The sequence below is a fragment of the Pipistrellus hanaki genome (assembly GCF_964339955.1).
Source record: "Pipistrellus hanaki genome assembly, chromosome: 15".
In the NCBI taxonomy this organism is placed as follows: domain Eukaryota; kingdom Metazoa; phylum Chordata; class Mammalia; order Chiroptera; family Vespertilionidae; genus Pipistrellus; species Pipistrellus hanaki.
This window is the reverse complement of record NC_140517.1, coordinates 28,819,852-28,841,748: the sequence shown is the minus strand read 5'-3', so window position 1 is coordinate 28,841,748 and position 21,897 is coordinate 28,819,852. Positions and strand designations below refer to the sequence as shown.

Below are 21,897 nucleotides of genomic sequence, written 5' to 3'. Positions count from 1 at the left end.
TAAGGAATTCACAAAAAGAACTACTAGGATTAACTGACAAGTTGAAGGATACAAGATTAATACAGAAAAATCAACCACATTTCTCTATACTAGCAACAAACAATATATATATTTTGTTTGTTGCTAGTGTGTATATATATATATATATATATATATATATATATATATATATAATGCTAAGTGTCCAGATAATATGTCATGTAGCAATGCTGGCTTCCTCTCCCTAGCAACTAGTCTCCTTGCAGTTTCTTCAGCCCAGGAACACTTGCTTTATAGCCAGGTGGAAACATTTTACCAAATGTCTGTGAAGCGTTTTCCCCTGCCTCATCTCATTTGATCCTCACAGAAGTCCTACAGTAGGTAGATAGGAGACTCAGTGGAATCATATTTTCTTTTCATTAGCTGGAAAATGGAGATTTAGAAAGCTTAGAAATTTGGCCCAACTGAAAAGAAGTAAAAAATGGTGGACCTTGAAAATGACTTCAGATTTTCTCACTGCACAGAATATAGTCAAACACTGCTGCAGTTAAATATTTTACACTTTGTTCTCCCTGCTTGATCCTACCCTAATAAAAGGATAATATGCAAATTTATCATCACTCCATCACAAAGATGGCAGCACCCAGTTCCCTCAGCCTCGCTGGAATCCCCGTCCTGGGCCGGGGGGAGGGGAGGGGGAGTGTGTGGCCTGCCTCTGAGAGGGGGCAGCGTGAGTGCCTGGAGGAGTGTTTGCTCCATCACGGTGGCAATGGAGGACCTCTGGGCAGCGGGCACAGGGTGGCCAGGGCGGATGTCATGGCCGCGGAGGGCCTTGGGGGGGGGGGGCAGCCTCCACAGCCAAGCACAGGCGGGAGAGGAGATGGCGGGCCCACCTCCCACAGAAGCATCGTGGCTCCCTGTGGCATGCTGCGGTTCCCACCAGCTCCCAGAGAAGCGGCAAGCTGCCTATTGTACGTGATATCACGTGATGGGCTACTAGTCTTTAATAATAATCTGCTTCATGTTGATATTTACTACTGTGTTTCTGACAATTACCTGAAAGAGAAGTTGGGATGCTTCACTGGGCTGGAAAAAGTTTACCTAATCAGAAAGCAGGTGTAATTAAGCAAGTTTATTCTCTATATATAAAAGGCCAAGTTGACTCACACATGCAGGATACATATAAAGCTCTCACTGATACCAATCACAGGTATGTATTTCAATCTGTCATTGTTGATCATGAATTTGGTTGATACTTTTATTATAGAGAAAGGGCAAATAGTGATATTAAAATATTTCTTCTAATTGATTTCCTTTCAATATGCATGAATTTGTGCACTGGACCACTAATCCAGAAATAAAATTAAGAAAACAATCTCATTTACAAACATCAAAAAGAATAAAATACCATTAGGATAAATTTAACGAAAGAAGGATAAGACTTTTAAAAACAATAAAGTATTGCTAAGAGGAATTAAATGAGATTTAAATAAATGGAGAGGCAGTATCTATGTTCATGGATTGGAGGACTCAATATTGTTAGGAGAATAATTCTCCGCAAGTTGATTGCTGGATTGGATGGAATGCCTATCAAAATCCTAGAAGGCCTTTTGTTGGCAGAAGTTGACTAATTCTAAAATTTACATAGAACTTTACATGGCTGTACAAAGGCCTCGGTGGCCAAAATGATCTTGAAAAAGAACAAAACTGGAGGACTTATACTTCCTGATTTCATGATCCTTTTTACAAACTTACTAGAGGCCTGATGGCTGAAATTCATGCAAGAGTAGACCTTTAAAGCCGGGACAGCTGCCTGGATCCCTCCCTCACAGCTGGGGCAGCTGCCTGGATCCCTCCCTCACAGCTGGGGCAGCTGCCTGGATCCCTCCCTCACAGCTGGGGCAGCTGCCTGGATCCCACCCTCACAGCCTATCCCACAGCTGCAGCCCCAACTTCGTCCCAGAAGGACATCTGGTCTAATTAGCATATGATGCTTTTATTATAATAGATAGTAATTAAGATATTGTACTATTGGAGTAAGGATTGACATATAAGTCAATGGACTAGAATTGAGACACCACAATAAAACCCTTATATTTGTGGCCAATTTATTTTTAATCAAAGTACCAAAGCAATTCAATGGGGGAAAAGAGAGTCTTCAATAAGTGGTGCTGGGCAACTGGATAGCCACTCTCAAAAAGATGAAGTTAGACTATTATCTCACACAAAGCAAAAATTAATTCAAAACAGACCACAGACATAGATGTAAGAGCTAAAGCTGTAAAAATTTTGAGGAAAAAAAATAAATAAATAAGGGACACCCCTGAAATGAGCGCAAGTGGGAAGGTGCCCCAGCAGAAAGAACGCCCTCCTCCTGGCTGCGTCTCCCCGCGCTCACTGCCTGCCCTCCCTCCCCGGGAGGGACAAGGCCGCACATATTTTGCAGGCCCTTGTGTATTGTACCTGCTTGGCGAGCAGACTTGGTTTAAGCCCAGAAAACCCTTAAATTGCTGCTGCTACTTCTGGCTGGGCTCTGGGAAGGAACTAATTCGAGCAGCGATCACTTGGCCTGAAATACTATGATTGTAATTTCATCATTTGGTCTTCCCAGGTCTCAGGCAGGGGTTACAATGACTGGTTTTGCCAACTTTGAGCTGAAATGGCAATCCTTCACCCACTTCTGTGGCGGACAGCTGCCCTTGGGGTGCCAAAGGCACCTGCTCCAGCCGGGGCCCTGCCTGTGTCCCAGGCCTGCTCGTGGCAGGCTAAAATGTCAGTGTGTGCCCAGAGCAACCAAACCCAAACTTTGGTGGGAAATGTTTCCCACACGAGCTGTGAGCCCAAAGCAGGCACACATCATGTGGTTGTGCACACACTCATTCACACGATTGTGAATGAGAGCCAGACACACATGTCCATTCATAGAGGTCCCCATCGCTTCACCAGCACACACATGTGCACAGATCAGAACATGTCTGCACAGGAACGAAGCACACCCCAGACACCAGCGTGGCGGGGCCGTGCAGGCCCCTCCAGCACCGTGTGTCTCACAGTGAGGCGTGGATAGCTCTGAGTGGCTGTCAGTCACTATATGTGCCCTCTGTGTCTGGGATCTGAAGACCTGGATCTGGTTTAGGCACTGACACTTACTGGCTGTGTGATCTTTGCAGGTGTTTTTGCCTTTCTGAGCCTCAGTATTCCCATCGGCAAAGTGGAGCCAGGGGTGCTGTGATGCTTCTGTGGGAGGATATTTGTAGGACCGGGAAGCGCTCAGTACTCACTGTCTCATCACTGCTCAGACCACACCCTGGGTGCCACCCCCTGGATGCCTGGGGGACTCTCCGGTCCCACTCAGAGCCTCCGTGCATGGCCCCTGACGGACGGGAGGCAGCAGCAAAGAAACTGTCTGCAAAGTGCCGCTCCTGCCCCGGACAGTGCCCCGCGGGGAAGAAAGAAGGCCAGTGCAGCTGCCCTGTCATTCCCCATCGCCGTGGGAACAAGAAATCACTTCCCGTTAAACCCAGGTGCATTCACAGGGCGCCCACAGCCCGCTCCCCAGCTCCGGGGTGAAGGGCCCACCTTTGCAGGAAGGTTTCCCAGAAATGACTTCTTCTTTATTCACAGCAACAATAGCTTGCTCCAGTGCAAATACTTGCATATGCATAACTGCGTGGAAATGAAGGGAGGTTTTCATTGCCCAGGCCCCCACCTGGCCCTTGCCCCTCCCCATGCCTCTGCTGACCAGTCACCTTCCAGGCCCCCAGGTTCCACGCCTGAGTGAGAACAGGTATCTGCAGGGCCCCTGACCCTCTGGCCAGCAGGCCCCTGGAGGAGCTCTCCCTGGGACTCTCCAGGGGCCTGGCGTGATTCCAGACCTGAGGACGCTGGCCAGTTAATGAGTCCCCTCCCCAGCAGGGGGACCTCCACCTCTCAACCCTGGGGTGAGGAGAGATGCCCGGGGCTGTAGCGGGGCAGGTCTCAGCCGGAGGGAGGCTGGGCTATTGGACAGCCCCTCTCCTTCCAGCCCATCCCACCAAGAGCAGGCGCCTCGATGGTTTGCTGTCAGACTCTGAAAACACCTTCTACATTTTGAGCTGCCACTTAAAACCAGGAGAATCCATAGAAATATATGTCATAGACTCCTAGTTTCTTTGGGGAAAAAAGAAAAGAAAAGGAAGCTCTGGCCACCATGGGCTGCATCCCACACAGATCTCGTGTTGGAGCCACACAGCCGCCGGCTGCCTGCCCACTCTCTGCCCTCGGCGCAGCGTGCACATTCCGGGGGACTGGAGACCGCACACGGTTTTCACTGACCCCTCCGCCTCCTCCTCCCTCTTCCTATCACCTCCTTCCAGGCTGGCCCAGGCTCTGAGGGCAAAGGTTGAATGCATTCCCACACGGCAGCTTTTGGTGGGGGGTGGGCAGGAGTCCCAGACTCCTTTCAGGCTGCCTTTCCCAGGACAAGCACATCCCTCGCACAACCAGAATACGGCGAGGGGTTCAGTCCAGCCCAGGTTGGGAAACACCTGGGCTGAGAACCACTGGCCAGGCCCTCGGGCTCAGGGAGAAGCAGCCCCAACTTCCTGCCTGGGCCCCCGGCAGTGAGAATGGGAAGGCCCCCAGGAGCCCTTACCCTCTGTCAGAAGCCGGCCAGCTCTTGCCCCCAGGCAGTGGCTGCTGGGAGCAATAGGACCCATTTAAGTTCAGCTGCTTCTCCCATATAAGAAAAAAGTTTCAATGAAGGAATTGTCCACTGAATTCCACCACGATTCAAATTAATTCTGCAGAACCACGATCTGGGGGAATGAGATTTATAATGAAAACATCAGCAGATATGTAACTGTGAGCTTCTGGCTTAGGTGGGATCTGCCACCTCCCCCCTTCCTGCAAATACGTTGGGAAGGAGAGCGCCAGTGCCGACCCTAAAGCCACAAGGAAGGTGTCCCCATGAACAGGAGGGGCTGGCAGCCGAGGCCTGTGGGCTCAGCCACGCCCAGGGCATCCCTGAGGGGCCCCTGCCCCCTGGATGAGCATCAGCCTCTGGAACCAGCCCTGTAGCGCCTCCATGATCTTTCCAAACCGTCCAGTGGCCATGGAGAGGGATAGCAACCATAGCAACAGCCCTGTCCTTGGACCCTGTCCTGGCACAAAACCATGTCTCCGCTGCCCATGTTAGCGATGTATGACATCAGGGAGCTTGGCGGGGCCTGGAAGCACGTGTTGGGCCCCACATATTTCCCCACGCCACAGGGATTCACTGTCCTGAGCCCACGCCCACCTCCTTCCACAGCCCTGAGACTTCAGGTCAAGTGGGGCTGAGCAGGGAGGTCAGCCAGGCGGAAGGCCGCCCCCCTCTTGGTCCCCCTCTAACCCTTCGGGGCTGGAGTCTCGCCCCACTCTTCCTGGCAGATCTCCTGGGCTGACGGGGGCTTGGCTCTGATGTCAGGTGACTCCCACTGGAGACACCTCGGCAGTGAGTGGGGAGAGACGCGGGGAAGGGGTGGGCGCGGGCGGAGGGAGAGAAAGTTCAGGCCCCGCCTGGGCTGCCTCCCAGCACCACCCCAACATCGGCTCAACGCCAGACTAGCTGCAGCCCTGGCGCCCCAGACCAGCTGTAATTCTGGGGCATCTCACGCACAGATCTCTACACCTCCCCCGCCCCCCCCTCCCCCCCCCTCCCCCGCCGGTCCCTCCAATTCACTCTGGGCCGGCCGAGTGGGAAAGGGGTCAGCGCACCTGAGCGCCGCTCTGGGCCGGCTGAGTCACGACGAGTCGCAGGCGAACAGAGCCCGATTCCCCCGAGAGGGGCCTGGGGAGCAGTCGCTGCTGTGCAGACGCTGCCTGAACTGGGTCTTCCGGGCCCCGGGCCCGCACTGGACCGCCAGCCCTGCCCAGCCCCACCCGGGCCCGGACACAATGCAGACCCAGTTTTCCAGCCGGGCTGTAATTTCAGAAGGGGCTTTGTGGCGTGACTAACCAGGCCACTGGATGGTTTGGAAAGATCATCCTTCATTAGAGCCACACGGCGACCCTGTCTTCTTGGGCTGGGCCAGGGAGATGGGCTGTGCAGGGTGTCGGCAAGAAAGCCCCTGAGGAAAAGGTAGAAAAACAGAAAGTACAGGAAACGCAGACCATGGCATTAGCAGTAGCCACCGGCAAGGGCAGAGTGTGCCAGGCAGACCTGGGCCGGAGCCCTGCCTCGGGCCACGCTGGCTGCGGGACTCTGGCATCCGCCATCGCCTCTCTGAGTCGCAGCGGAGGACAGCGATGCCTGCCTCCGGGGGAAGGAAGAGGAAATGCAGGCGCCGCACAGTGCCAGGCGCCAGCCTGCGGCACCAGCGCCATGTCTCGTGCACACTGAAGCGAATGACATTGCTTCGTGTTAAAAATTATCATCACACACGTGTGTGGAGCTCTGTGGCTTTCAAAGCCACGTCTGTCCATTCCTTCATTAGCGCCCCACGACGATCCTGTCTCCTATTTTTAGCATTTTACTTTATTCCTTTAGAACGTAAGTCCTGCTCTTATTGCACATAATGGTCCCAATATTCCGTTCTGCTACCCTTTTTAATTTGCCCACCCCCAGGAACCTTTAGCAGAACAATTCTGGGACCATTTCCTATTAATATGAATTTTCAGATTATAGCAATATGATGTCTGTTTCCTAATTTAATTAGGTGATTCCTGTTATTAGTTCCTACATGCTCATTATTTCTCATTTAGCATATTTAATGCACCGAGGAGAGAGAGGCTCTGGCTGGGGACCCCGGGCGTCTTCTGCGGGGAGAAGGGAAATGTCCCCCACCGACCGGATGTGGGGGAGCCGGGACATGGAGGCCCCGCCCGGGAAGCAGACGCTGGGCGCTGGGGCGGGCGTGCTGCCACTCGGAACGGCCCAGTTTCAGGTGAGTCGGGGTCGTGGCAGGTCAACTCCACAGCAGAGACAGAGCCCGTGGTGGGTGCCCTGAGGCCAGGGCCGTAGTGAGGATCCTTCATGAAGCCTTGCCCCGAAAAACACAATCAGAGAAGGGCCAAAGCCGGTGTCCCTGGCCTCCCCAAACCCCCTGCACTCCAGTGCCCACACCTGAGGGCTGCGTATCTGACACCAAGTCTGCCCATGCATCAGTGCCACCCTCTGCACAACTCTGGGGGCGCCCTTCACAGCGCAGTCTAAGTTAACACTAGCCTGGACTCAGCAAGAACACAGCGCAAGTCTTCCTCCAACGTGCAGGCCCTGCCTCGATGCACCTACACCCGTGGTCGGCAAACTGCGGCTCGCGAGCCACGTGCGGCTCTTTGGCCCCTTGAGTGTGGCTCTCTTCCACAAAATACCACGGCTTGGGCGAGTCCATTTTGAAGAAGTGGCGCTAGAAAAAGTTTAAGTTTAAAAAATTTGGCTCTTAAAAGAAATGTCAATCGTTGTACTGTTGATATTTGGCTCTGTGGACCAATGAGTTTGCCGACCGCTGGCCTACCCCATCGAGGCGAGCTCAGTCATCCGTGCTCCTGGGCTCTGGCCTACCCCGGCCCCTCCCCGGCTCCAGCCCTCACAGCGGCCAGGGCTCCGCTCCCTGGCCATTCCCTGGCACCAGAAGAGCCCCACAGAGCTCTTCTGGAGTCTGAAGGAAGAGGGGGGGAAGGCCAAGGCCACGCTCGGAAGGGGCGCGTTACAAGCACCCGCCCCACAGCCCTGACGCCGAGAGCCTGTGCATCCGCGAGGAGGAGCGGGGGCTCCGAGGACGCAGGTCAGTGGGGGTTTGGCCCAGAGCACACTTCCCTCGCTGTGGCCGCAGACAGGGAGCGGAGGGAGGGCAGGCGGCCTCGGCGGCCCAGCAGCACAGGGGAAGCTTGGACACGCTGCAGGTGCATTGCTGAGAAGCACCAGGTTCGAGAGTCCCAGCCCTGCTGATTTTGCAATGATAGATTGCCAGCTACTTAACAGGATGGATCACTGCAATTACATGTCACTTCTGATATTCACAGTCACAACAAGGATGTGTCAGCCTCGCAAGGTTTGTAGGAAATATGTATGACGTTCCGCAGTGCCGTTAGAAAATGGTTTTAGGAAACAGACGCGAGAGGATTCCAATAAAACCCACCTGTCCGGAGAGGATTCCAATAAAGCCCAGCTGGCGGGGAAGGCAGATGGCTCTACGGGAATGCGAGGGGCTGGCTCCCCTGGCCCGGAGGAGTGTGGGTTTGGACACCCCGGCCCAGCAGGCCGCCCCTCCGCCGACAGCCAAGGAGGGACCGCCCCCACACTTCCGTCTTCTGCACACACACACACACACACACACACACCCGCAAACAGGTGGTGGTAGAGCTGTCAGAGCCTCAGCAGTTCCGCCCGTGGCCTGGCCCACCCGGGCTTTCGGCCTGGTGGTGTGCGCTCAGTGCTGCCCGGGACATACTGGACAGAAATGGCCGCTGAAGGAACAAGACAAACCCTCTGACACTGCAGTGCAGCCTCATCATGGCTCAGACAGGGCTGTGTGCCCTGGTCACCGTGGGACCGAGCGCGAGGGCCACACTTCCTCCAGCCAGCCCACCCTGCCTCCAGCGGACCAGAGCAGGACCCCGGAGGTGCCAGGCCCATGGCATTGGAACTCTGGCTCTGTCGGTTTCTAGCTGTGAGATACATGCCGCAATGTGTGCTCTGGAGACAAACCCAGACCCCAGTCTCATCCAAGCGCACTCCACTGCTGCTGCTGGCGGTCAGCACCTGTCCACCTCTTGTGAGGTCGAGAAGGCAAACAAGAAATTCACCCCCACCTCCCCTCTAGGAAGCCCTCCCGACCGCGCCAGCCAGGGCTCGGCCTCAGTGTGGGGGAGGGCAGCAGCGGGCGTATGCCTGAGAGAGAAGATGCAGGTGGAGGCAAGGTGGGGGCTTCCTGCTTCTCTGGTCTGGTTCTGGGGTCTGCGGGGCTGGGGCCCTCGGTGGGGCATTATAGGGCAACTCCACACACCCTGCCACGCATCTCAGGTGCCATCTGCTTAAAACAGAATGTGTGGTCTCCAGCCCCTCCCCCAGACCACTCCCCGTCTTATGTGTCTGCCTCAGAGTGTAGTACACCTGAGCCCCAGCTTCCAGAGCCAGAAATCCCGAGCCAAAGCCACCCTGAGCGGAGATGGCTGCCCCCTCACCTCCACATCCACACATGTGGCCCTATCTGACCCCGACCCCTTGATGCCCTGAATTCACCCCACCTGTCCTCGCCGGCCCTGGGCCTTGCCAGCCCTCTGGCCTCACTCAACCCCTCCCAGCTGGTCTCCTGTGGTCGTGGTGCCTTCTCTGGCTCCTGCGTGCAGCACCACACATGCACCACCAGGATGGGCCTTTTCCTGGCCGCTCCCCCTCAGAGCCCCGAGCGCCCCAGGGCCCGCCGCAAAGGCTCGCTCTCCTGTGATGCTCCAGGGCTCCCTGGGCTGCAGCCTGGCTGTGTCTTCAGCCACAAGTCCAGATCCGCAGGCCGCAATCCAGCCCTGAGCCCACTGGGAGTCCCTGCCACGCCACAGCCTCTCATGCCTCCAAACATTGACCCACGCTCTTCCCTCCGCCCAGGCCCTGCTCCGGCCCACACCAGGCAATACCAAGCGTCACAGCGGCTGGGAAGGCAGTAGGTGCAGGGGCAACAGCCAGCTCCAAAGCTGGCTCTGAAGCTCAAAGGCACAGCTTTTAACCTCTCTCACCTCAGCAAGCTCCTCTGTCGAATGGTGTAACAGGACTTAGTTCATGGGGTTCTGGGAGGATTAAATGAATTCCAAACACATGGAAAGACCCTGACAGTGCCCATCACGAGTGAATGCCAAGAGTGTGCAACATCAGTGGTGTTGCTGTTGGTGTGTCCACTGTAGGGAGAGCTGAGCACCTCATCTGCCAACAGGAATAATCACTGCTTATAAGAATTACTAGAGGCCCGGTGCATGAAATTTGTGCACAGGGTGGGGGGGGGGTGTGTCCCTCAGCCCAGCCTGCACCCTCTCCAATCTGGGACCCCTTGAGGGATGTTAAACTGCCTGTTTATTTTTATTTTTATTTATTTATTTATTTATTTTTTTAAATATATTTTATTGACTTTTTACAGAGAGGAAGGGAGAGAGATAGAGAGCTAGAAATGTCAATGAGGGAGAAACATTGACCAGCTGCCTCTTGCACACCCCCTTCCAGGGATGTGCCCGCAACCAATGTACATGCCCTTAACCGGAATCGAACCTGGGACCTTTCAGTCCACAGACCGACGCTCTACCGCTGAGCCAAACCGGTCTCAGCTAAACTGCTTGTTTAGACCCGATCCCAGTAAATGGGCAGTCGGACATCCCTCTCACAATCCAGGACTGCTGGCTCTCAACTGCTTGCCTGCCTGCCTTCCTGATTGCCCCTAACTGCTTCTGCCTGCCAGCCTGATCACCCCCTAACCACTCCCCTGCTATCCTAATTGATGTCTAACTGCTCCCTTGCCAGTCTGTTTGACACCAACTTCCCTCCTCTGTAGGCCGGGCCACCCCTAACTGCCCTCCTCTACAGGGTTGGTCACCTCCAACTGCCTTCCCATGCAGATCTCAACTGCCCTCCCCTGCTAGCCATCTTGTGATGGCCATCTTGTGTCCACATGGGGGCAGGATCTTTGACTACATGGGGGCAGCCATCTTGTGTGTTGGAGTGATGGTCAATCTGCATATTACTCTTTTATTAGATAGGATAGAGGCCTGGTGCATGGATAGGGACCAGCTGGTTTGCCCTGAAGGGTGTCCTGGATCAGGGTGGGGGTTCCCTTGGGGTGTGGGGCGGCCTGGGAGAGGGGCCTGTGGTGGTTTGCAGGCTGGCCATGCCCCTGGCGACCCAAGCGGAGGCCCTGGTATCTGGAATTTATTTACCTTCTACAATTGAAACTGTGTAGTCTGGAGCAGAACCAAGCCTCCTGCTCACTTCATGGCTGCCGCCATTTCTGTTTGGTTTTATGTATCTTGTATAAATGAAACTTTGTAGACTTGAGTAGAGGCCTAGGCCAGCCAGGGCAGGTGGAAAGCTTTGCTTCCTCCATTGCTGGGGGCAACCCTAGCCTGCTCTCTCCAGCTCAGTGGCTGCTGCCATTTTTCTTGGGATTTATCTTATATAATTGAAACTTTGTATCCTTGAATGGAGGTCTAGACAGGCCTCTCAACTGCTCTCTGTGGCTACAGCCATCTTGGTTGGGGTTAATTTGCATACTTGCTCTGATTGGCTGGCTGGTAGCATGGCTGGTGAGTGTGGCTTGAGAGGAGTGATGGTTAATTTGCATATTACTCTTTTATTAGGTAGGATATGAATGAAAACACAAGACCTGGCAAGTGGTTGTTTGTTATTGTGATTATCCTTGAATGCCCTCTGCCCTGGAGGGAGTGCCCTGGGGTAGGCTGTAGACCAAGACACCACCTGAGCTGTCCAGTCCCTTTGTATGCACTCTCATCCCCTGAGCAGAACATCTGCTGTGCCAGCGGCTGCCTTCCCACCCCGACTCCCCAGCACCAGCCCCAGTCCCCAGCACCCCCACCCACAACTCCACAGCTTTGGGGAAGCAGTTACATCACTGAAACTAACTCTTTCTGCAAAAACCAAAGATTAAGAAAAACTACTTATAGTGTGCTAGCAACACAATTTGTATCAAAAAGTCAATTTCTTTAATGTATCAATGAATAACCCAATCAATCCACCAGTCACTTTGGTTTCACGGGTCACTGACCACTCGCTTCACCCCATTAGAACAAAATCCATCCCACTGAAAAGGGCGGAGGGATGATAAACCCGCAGAGCACGTTGTGCAGTGAACCGCTGGGTCTAGACCCCAGTGAATGGCTGGGTCTAGGCTACCGACTTCACCAAAGCGAGCCCCGCAGATGTGCGCCTCCCGAAGGAAGAACCCGGTGCCACACGTGAATTCTGGCTGGAGAAAGAAGAAAAACTACATTGTTTCCTTCATTTGATCGAACTGCTAATGTACTTAACTGATAGGGACTCCAAAGAACAGAAGAAATATTGAATTCTACCAAGTGGACTCAATCAGCAAAAATCCCAACTGTGGAAAACTCTACAGGACTTGTGACCCAGTTTCCTCCACCAAATAGCAAGAGAGAAATAAAGATGGAGAGGGAATTTTACCGATGGAAGAGCTTTAATGACTTGCCCATCAACTGCCATGTGTGGGCCTGACCTGGGTACTGAATACAACAAATGGGAACTAAAGGTATTTATAATGTTTGTGAGACAACAAGATATTTGAACACTGGCTGAATAGTTGATGATATTAAAAATGTTGAATGTTAACAAAGAGTTCTTATCTTTTAAACTGAGAAAAACATTGAAATATTTATGGCTGCATTCATATTCCACATGGTACCTGCTTTGAAATCATACAGAAGGAGAAAGGCGGGTGGGGATGTGGATGGGCCAGCTGGGCCAGGGTGGGGGTGCTGGGTGCATGGAGTCCATTGTACTGTTCTAATCTACTTCTCTGTGTGTTCCAAACTCCCCATATGAAAAGTTCATGAAGAAAAACAGCTCATAAAAAATCAGTATGCCTGTCTTCTGCCTCCCCAGGGCCAGCATGTTGGGATGTGTCATCCCTGGTTCTGGCATGCTCTCTGAGTCTTCCATTTAGGAAAGGGATAAGTCTAGTCTCCTGGGTCAAGAAGTGACTCAGGGCCTGGCAATATTGGAGAATAAAACGATGGATAGGTGAATTCTCTGATCCACAAGAAAATCTAATCTTAGACTGAAGGTAGGTTATCTGGAAGTGATTCTCATTTCAAAAGATTTGGTTTAAATATAGCAAACATTGCCCTAGCCAGTTTGGCTCACTGGATAGACCATCAGCCTGAGGACCGAAGGGTCCTGGGTTCGATTCTGGTTAAGGGCACGTACCTTGGGTGCAGGCTCCTCCCTGGCCCAGTCCCTGGTTGGACTCATTTAGGGGGCAACCAATCAATGTGTTTCTCTCACATTGATATTTCTCTCTGTTTTTCCCTCTCTCTTCCACGCTCTCTAAAAATCAATGAAAAAATATCCTCAGGTGAGGATTAACAACAAAAATAAATAAATACAGCTAACATTTTTGAAAATAAGGCTCGGTTTACAACAGTTGGCAATTCCCTGGGATTGCTTCTAACGCACTAGCCAGGTGATGTGAGCTGACTGTCCCGAGGAATTCAGCAGCTGTTCACCTGGTAACTGCATGGGAGAAACCTCAATGGCAGCCCAACCCTGAGAACACAAGCAACTAAGGGCTCCCACCTGCCCTCCTAGCTTGTTTCCAAGTCGCCACCTGCCCATCCTCCCCTTGCCCCTTGGTCAGTGCCGCCCAGAGCAGATCCCAGTGACTGGTTTCCCAGAAACTCTCTGCCACTGTGAGAGACAGAGTCGCCCGGTGGAATTTCCCCTGCGGACCCCCTCAGCCTCGTCCGATCCAGGTGGCAGGGCAGCCGCCTGGGTCTGCAGCTCCCACGGGCAGGAATCCACCCTGAGAAGGCTTGTCCAGGGCCCTGGGGGCCACCCACCCATGCAACTGGATACATACACTTTGTAAGCACTGGTTTCCAACAGATAAGTGTAATCAAGGTTTATATGCTCAGAGAAGCCAACAGGATGGGATTGTTTCACTTGAAAGATCAGAAGAAAATTGTAACTAATGTTGTGGAAAATTACTTTGATATTGCTTTCTTGGTACCGAATCACAATTAGGCTGCTGTGAGAAGTACAGGGAAAGAATAAATGAATAGTAACAAATCAGCACAAACAGCCTGTGTCAGGAACACTTTGCTCAGGGAAAGTAATGTAAGCATTATTTAAAGTTTTACGACTGTGTTTGGTGGGCTTTACGTAGGGTGTCAAGGCTGTCCGTCATCCGGCACATGGCAAGGGTGGTTCGGTTCCATTTACAGTCAGAATAGCACGGCTCAGGACCCAAGAGTGCTCTTTGCCTGCATCTGCCAGGCCCACGTGGTCCCTGACTACAGCTTCCTTCCATCCTTCACACCCAGCCAGCCTGAGCCTTCGAGATCCTTCCCTACCCTCCACACCCCACTCATCACTGCACCCTAGAAATCCCAGCCACCACACCCAACTCCACCCAGGAATGTAGCACCTTCCTCTAGCGTGTGCCACGGATGGGTGCATGGCCCTGTCCCAGCTGGACACCAACCATGACGACCCTCTATCCATATGTGCACCCTCACCACATAAACACACACACACGCACACACACATACACACATACACACACACAGCAGGGATGTGTGGTGCTTCACCCAGGCTGTGTTTGGGGGCCTCTCCTCTGGAGCTCACTTCCTCCCAGGTAATACATACCACGGGGCCAACTCTGTCCGTCTGATGGCGTGGGACCTGATTTGGCTGACAGAGCCGCTACCCCATGAGGCTGCAAAGTCCCCACAGAGGAGCCAGCTTGGTCACATGTCCTTGCTGGGGAGCAGCCAGACCCACTTGTGACAGCCACCATCTGTGAGGGGCCGGCCAGGGTGAGTCAGCACCAGTGACTGGCTCCACCTCCTGGGACACACCGCCTTGGCTGCCTCTCACGGACTCTCTGTGAAGAGAATCTGCTCCGAGGCGTCCCCTGCCAGGGCCTCTGCTAGCAGCTGCCAAGCCCAGGGCCCTAACTCTGGCTGCTCATGATCCTCTTCCCTGTCCACCCACTGCCTACCGCCCACAGTGCCCTGAGCGTGAGCCAGCCAGGGCTGAGGGCAGCGGGGGAGGAGGCTGCCCGCCTAGGGGCCAGGTGCTGCCGTGTCCTAGAGCACACAGCACATGGTGTCTGCACGGCCCGCCCCAACAAGGCCCAGGACCACTGCTGAGAGCCGCCGGCGCTCTGGGCCTGGCAGCGGTGCTTTCCTCGCATTCCAAAGCAGTGACCCTGGCCGGGGACCTGTACCTGCTGCCCTCCGACCCTGCCGTGTTCTCTGGGGCAGAGGCTGGTCCCACAGGCAGGCACCTTGCCTGAGCTCCTCTCTCCACATCCCATCTGCCCAAGGCTCCAGAACCATGTGTACTGCTCTGCCTCCCTGACCTCAGCGGACCTCTGCTGGTCAGGGAGGTTTGCCCCTCCAGTGGGTCACCAGGGGCAGGTGGGATGGGAGGCAGCGGTGGGACACCAGCAGGAGCAGTCTCAGCCCCAGGAGGTACCTCTATCCCTCTGCCCAGGCCAGAGGGGCTAGATTCAAGGGGTCCCAGGGTTGGGCAGAGAGAGCCCCATTTGGGCACAGGAATTCACGGAGAAATCATGCACCCTCCGATGTCCCAGATCCTGGAAGAGGTCCCGAGAGGTGGCAGAATCCTCCTTAAATCTGAGTTTCACCAAAGGCAACAACCAGCTGAGAGATGGAGAGCCTGAGCATCATTCCCAAAAGGAGTGCAGAGGCCAGAGGTCAGAGGTCAGAAGCCAGAGCCCTAAGGCTGACATCAGACAGAGTTCCCATGTTGAGGCTGATGCCCGCCAGGAGGAGGCTTGGGGGTCTCAGCACAGATTTGGCCCCAGGGCAGCCTTGGGGGAAAGCGGGTGGCGGGGCCAAATGCGAGGGCTCACCTGGCACCTGCTGGGGGCTGAGCTCCGTGGAGTCCTGCAGGCGGATGAAGAGGAGGAGGCCCGCGGCTCCGAACAGCAGGATGGAGGAAAACATGCAGGCCAGCCGCATCGTTCCGGCACGTGGGGTCATCTGGGCCTTGCTCCGGGGTCACCTCTTGGGTGTGGGAGGCGAGTTCTTCCCTCATTGTCTACACCAGGTGTCCATCAGGCCACAGTCTACAGGGCAGAAGGGGAGAAAGATGGTCCATCACCACGCACAGGGCCTCCTGGGCAGCTGAGGCCCCAGTCACTGCACGTGACCGAGTGTAACCCCTGAAGCCTTTAGCCCCTCGCAAGCCTTTAGTCCCTTCCACCTCTCAAGCCCAAGGAGGTCCAGTAACCACCTGGAGATGGGACACCAGCTCCCCTCCAGGGGTTCCTGTATCAGCACCCCCAGAAAAACCATGGAGAGAGACACACTCTGGCCTCTGCCGGGGACAGCCCAGAGTAAGGCCCCAAGACCCAGAGCCAGGCACAGTGGCCACCCACCAGCACTGTCCGGCCTCTCTGAGCCTCTCAACAAACACACCTGCACGCCATGGTGAGTTCTAGGGACACATGGGGATCCGGGTCCTTGTCCCTTGCCACTGACCCGGTGGGCAGGGAAGGCCTCAGTCCTCCTCTGCCCTGGCCCCTCTCTATGAGATGTTCGGGACAAGGTGTCCACAGGGCAGGAGGCTTTGAGAAGGTGCCTCCCAGGCCCAGAGGATGTCGGGGAAAGACTGACGCCCCCACCTGGCCATTCCACACCAGCCAGAGCTGCCCTCCCTGACAGACTGCTGGATGGGCTGGTGGGACTGGCCAGATCCCAGATCATGTTTGTCTCAGACCGTGAGGCCCTCAGGCCTGGGGCTGAGGCAGGGCAGCCAGACCGGAGTCTGACTCACCCCCGGCTCAGAGGCTGGGCCACTGCAGACCCAGAGCCTGCATGTAACTTGCCCCCGACCTTGACTCCTCCTGAAGGGTAAGAAATTCCAATATCAACCAGTGACCCCAGTTGGGCCAGGCTATGGGGCAATGATGGGGCAACGCAAAGCCATCTGCCTAAAGGAAGGATGCCAGTTCCCGCAGTGGGGCGGTGTGGGTGCTGAAGAGGAGTCTGCACAGGAGGCTGTGCCAGACGGGCAGGTATCCCAAGACCTCCCCCTTGAAGGAGTGTCCCTCTGTCCCTCAACTTTCTCCAGTTCTTACCAGCCCGGGCCCAGGGACACGACCCTCTTCCCACCCAAGGAGCCCTGGCTTCCCCCATCCTGGAACAGGGCAGTGCCTGAGGAGGGCTGAGCCAGGAGGCAGCTCCCACCTGAAACCACAGGTAGTGGCTCGCTGGGCCCCAGACCAGCCTGGCTCAGCACAAGGACCTTCCCCTGCTCAGGGCAGGAAACCCATTTCTGACTGGACGCCAAGCACTCCGGCAGGAAGTCTCAGCTGTTGTCCCCTCTGCACCAGCCTGGGGGGCATGAGCCAGGAAGTGCTAAGAAGAGAAGCCCTCCCTCCCCCTGCCCAGATCAGAAGGGCCTGGGCTGCTCAGGGAAGGCTCTGGGGCTGAGGAGTGTTAAATTGCGGGTTTGGATTTCTCCACACTGCAGTCTCTGTAATTATTTCTTCACTCAGTTAACTTTAATTAACCTGCCCCAGGCCTCTCTGCATGAGGAACCAGCCTGATCCTGGGCTCCCCGGGCTGTGCTGAGCAGGTGGTTCCCACGACCTCCAGCCTTTTATGTTTGGGAGGAAGCGTAAAGCTCTGCTCTGGGTCTGGAGCTGGCTCTGGGGTTTCAGGCTGGCCCCAGCCTCAGGGAAGGCTGCTGCTTCCTGCCGTCCCCGGGGACACCCTGCGCAGGTTTGCAGTGGGTGAAAATGGGCAGCCACAGCCCCTGTTCCCAAGGCTCAGACCCCACAGTACTTCAGGTGGGGCCATGGCCTCCCCCTCCATGGCTGCCCTGGGTCTGACTGTCCTGGGGACCAGGACAGACCCCAGGCTGTGGTAAGAACAAGGCCACTCTTAGCGCTGCCCACAGCGTGCTCATGCCCTACGGACTCCCAGGCCCCCACGGGGGCCAGCCCTGAGGTCCAGGGGAAGTGTGAGCCACTGGTGGGGGAGTGGCGCTATTTTCTCCTGCCCTTGCTCTGCCCCTTACCTCCAGCAGTTGGTTAACCCCTTGAAATTGCCAGGCATCACAGAAAAGAATGGAAGGAGTGGGGATGCAATGGAGACAGGACACATGCGCTAACATGTATATACACACACCTGCACGCACACTGGCGAGCACCTGCACACCCACATCATTGACGGTCCCCAGCAAGACCCCAGCTGTGAGGAAACTGCCACAAAGCCCTGACTATGCTGGTCATGGTGTTGGCACACATTCTGCGGCCACACGGGCCTCCTGAGTCTGACTGAGGCCAGGAGGGCAATCTGATCTAGGGTGACCTCTGACATCAGGACATTTTGTAAGGAAGGAGAGAGAAGGACAATGGAGGGGGAGAGGGCGGAGGAGGTAGGGGAGAATAATGGCAAGTTTATGGCTAAAAGTGCTTGGAAAATAACTGATAAAATGCCACCCAACCTCAGCCCAAACACTCTGTCTGGTGAAAAAGGGGGGACTCGGGTGCCCCGGGGATCACATCGCATTGTTTGGACAGTGGCTGGAGCTGCAGAAGTGACTACAGAGCTGGTCAGTCCCCTCTTCTCCGCAATCTTACACATTGACTTCCTCTGTCCTGCAGCCAGGACCCAGCCTCATTTGTATCTGAACTTGCCCACATCAGCCCACCACATGGAGCTGGGCTCTGGCAGCCCGTGAGCCTGGGAGCCTGAATGAGGGCCACATCCCAGCCCCCAATCTGGGAGAAGAGGACGAAACCTCAGGATCTACACCTGCCCTGTGGCAGAGCAGCAACCATTCAAATCTCTCTTTTCAGAGGCCCTTCCCTTTGTTGGCCCCAGAGAGACAGGCACCTTCTCCATGCCCGGGGAGCTGGGGTTAGAGCCGAGCATGGCTTCCCCTGGCCAGCGCCTAAGCACCAGACTCCCCGGCCAGTGTTTGCTCTCACTGGAGGCCATCTGGCCAGCTAACTACCTGCCATGCAAACGGGAAGCAAGACTGTTCAAAGTCTGCTGGGTCTCACTGCCCCAGGAGGGGCCAGCATCACAGAGTCAGAAAGGTTCTTTCTTTAAAGGTGGGCAGAGGGGAGGTCATCAGCACACCAGCAGACACTCCAGAGAGTGCCCACATCTGGTCTCCTATTGTCCCTAAGGGTCCTGGTCTTCCAGGCCACAGGTTATTTTCAAGGCAACAGGGAGACGCTGGTCCGAAGGCTGTCTCCTCCTGGGAGCTGAGCCGCTGCCTGGATTGCGGACGCTAGGATCTGTCACAGGCACGGCCAGGCTGCCCAGGCCCCATAAACACGTTCGCAGGCCCACCTGGGTCTGCGGCCCCCTCACCATGCACTACATCGGCCTCAGCTCCAATGACAGATAGAAAGCCCTCCTCTATCTCCCTGCCGCCCTTCCACAACCAAGAGAATGAGAAAACTCTAATAACTGGGGGCAGAGTGGGGAGCAGTGAGACAGGGAAAATAAACAGCCCATTGAGTTTCCAGAAGGTCCTGCCCTCATCACAATTCCTAGAACTCCCAGCGGCTCCTCTCCCTGACACCTGAATGGCGTCGCCAATTTTTACTGTAAGAAAAAAAAAAATCCAATTAATCTTGTAAACACCTCCTGGGACACAGGGCAGGGCCAAGGATTCCTCCCATTTCCTTATTTATCTGATTTAAAAATTGTCTCTTCAAAAAAAAAAAATTCACTTCAGGGCACAAGCAAGTACTTGGGAATTCAGCCAAAAATAAAAACCCAAAACAAAATGACGCACCTCCAGTGGCGATGGCCCGGCAGGCGGCAAGCGGACGGCTCCAAGGACACGCCTGGCTGTGGCTGCTACGAGGCCTGGATACGTCCCCGGTCACCCAGAGGCCCGTTTCTGGCTGTGGGGACCCACCCACACCCCAGTGGAAGCAGCAAGAGGCACCCGAGCACATGCCCGTGGGTGCACCCACTTGGTGGGCAGACCGCGGGCGGGGAAAGTTCTCTGTCCAGTCGGTCTCCTCCTGGAACGGGCAGGAGCGAACAATGACGTCCCTCCTCCCAGCTGAGGGCTCCAGGAGAAGCTCTCATTGAGAGAGAGAGAGGCTGCTATGGCAACTTGAGGAGAATGGAGCCAGGCACTGCCGTCACCTTGAATCCGGCACCACGCATTAGCCCTGGCGGCGGAGGGGCCAACCTTGGCTCTGCCCCTGCCGGGCGCCGGCCAGGGCGACCCTGGGACTGACCTCTGCTTCCTCCTCAGCCTTCTGGCCTCGGAAGCTCATTTGCTGCTCGCTGAAAAGGAGCACACAGCCGGTCCCCTGAGAACGCCACCTCCATCTGTTTCGTCAGACAAGTTCTTCCATGTGTGCAGCTCCTGCTTTACTTCTGAGAAGGGGTTCTTCTTGATTTCAGATCATTAAAATCCTGAGCTAATTAAAACCGCTCTAATGGCAGCGGCGGCGGCAGCAAACTCCTGGACGAATCCCTCCAGTTTTTATGCACAGGCATAAAGTTGCCAGGCTCTATGCGAAGATGACTAATGGCTGGAAGGGCTGGGACTCTAGGGCGGGGTTGCAGGCTGGAAATAGCTCCTGCCCTTCCGGTGAAGTGGGGCACAGAGGGGGCGCTGACCAGGGTCCTGACATACCCTGAGTCCAGCCCAGTGGGATGCCTCTTGGGGTGGGAAATACTTCCGCCATCCCCTTCCCTATTACAAGGCAAGGGATTACCTTCAATCCCTGCTTCCTGCAGTGGGGAGAAGGAAGTCCTAAGGGAGTCCAAAGGCAGAGGCAGAGGTGTAAATCGGGCTCAAACAGCCCCAAAGTCTTGTCCCATGTCCCAGCTTCCCACGGTTGCTTATACAGAGGCTGAGGGGAAGCCTGGAAATACACAGCTGTGTCAAGGGGGTCCTGAGGCTCTGCCACGGTGCCTCTGCAAGGCCATTGACAGCTGCCATGGGGAGAAACACACCATATATACCACCTCTGCCCAGGACTTCTTACATTTTCACGGCATTTTATGCCAAGGGGGCAGGGTAGGGGATAATAATTCTGCAGGTAGAGAAACCGAGTCCCTCCCCACCCCACCCTGCAAAGTCTGGAATGGCCAGAGCCCCAAATTGTGTCCCTCAATGACAGCCCTTCCCCCATAGCACGGAGAGCGTTTACCAGCTTGTCTCAGAGCCTGGGGAGCAGCGTTGGGGGCTCCCCTGGTGTTTGCATTGCCAGCATCGTGCACAGTGCCTGGCACGGGAAGGTAATCAATAACCTCTGTGCACGCTGAACGAGCAGGAGTTAATAGATGGAGGTGTTGGGCCATGTGGAAAGAGGGACTCCATGGACCTGGAATTTTAAAAAGGTCATTTATGTTTCAGGGAGCTGCGGGTTTGTTTTGAGCAGGTCTGGGTTAGAATCAGGTCTGAACTGTAGCCCAATCTTATGAGCAAAGAAGAGGCAAGGAAGTGAGCTCCACGAGGGAGTCCAACAGAACCTGACAGCTCTGAAACGCTGATTGCACACTCCCTGCGAGGCAGCACTGTGTGTCCTCATCATTAAGACTAATTAATATACTTGCTGGGGTAAATGTCGACTATACATACATGTACACTGACACATGTGATATATGCACAAACAAATATACAAGACATTTCAATGTCATAAAATGGATTATCCCCAAATGTACGGTATTATGTTAGGAAATACCCAAACAAAATTACAGTTTGAACATATTGACCAAAAGTCAACGAGAGCAACACATGCATGCTTTGAGGATATTATGCTGTGTGAAACTGGCCAGTCACAATAGTACATGGCTCCATGTGGTCAGATTCAGAGACAGAAAATAGAACAGTGGTTACTAAAGGCTTCCGGGGAATGGGGGAATGGGGAATTATTAATTAGTGGGTCCAGAGGTTCCGCTGGGGAAGGTAAAAAAAAGTTCTGGAGATGGACTGTGGTGATGGTTGCACAACAATGTGAATGTCCTCAATGCCTCTGGGCTTAAATATGGTTAAAATGGAAAAATTTACATTTATATTTTATCACAATAAGAAAATCAACAAAAGCAAATGGAAGACTGATAGTGAGCAGAAACCACTCTCTATTGTTAGCTTCACTCATCCCACAGGTGGTACAGTGTGGGCCCAGGAGCTGAGGAGGACCAGAGTGGTCAAGGTCATGACCATGTGAAACATGACCAGGACATGGGGAGCTGAGTTTGTGG

General features: G+C 54.6%; 1 protein-coding gene across 3 annotated transcripts in view; it reads right to left on the bottom strand.

Annotated features, from left to right (window-relative positions):
- The window catches only part of CHST8 (carbohydrate sulfotransferase 8), a 102,665-nt gene that overhangs the window by 42,370 nt on the left and 38,398 nt on the right, over positions 1 to 21,897 (bottom strand). For 2 of the 3 annotated variants that reach the window (XM_084905160.1, XM_084905162.1), the window contains exon 2: positions 15,552 to 15,767. In XM_084905160.1, coding sequence (XP_084761286.1) covers positions 15,552 to 15,681 — 130 coding nt within the window. In that variant the 5' untranslated portion in view covers positions 15,682 to 15,767. Of the gene's footprint in view, positions 1 to 15,551; positions 15,768 to 19,462; positions 19,548 to 21,897 lie in introns of those variants that run through there. The other variant, XM_084905161.1, reaches the window with a different exon arrangement.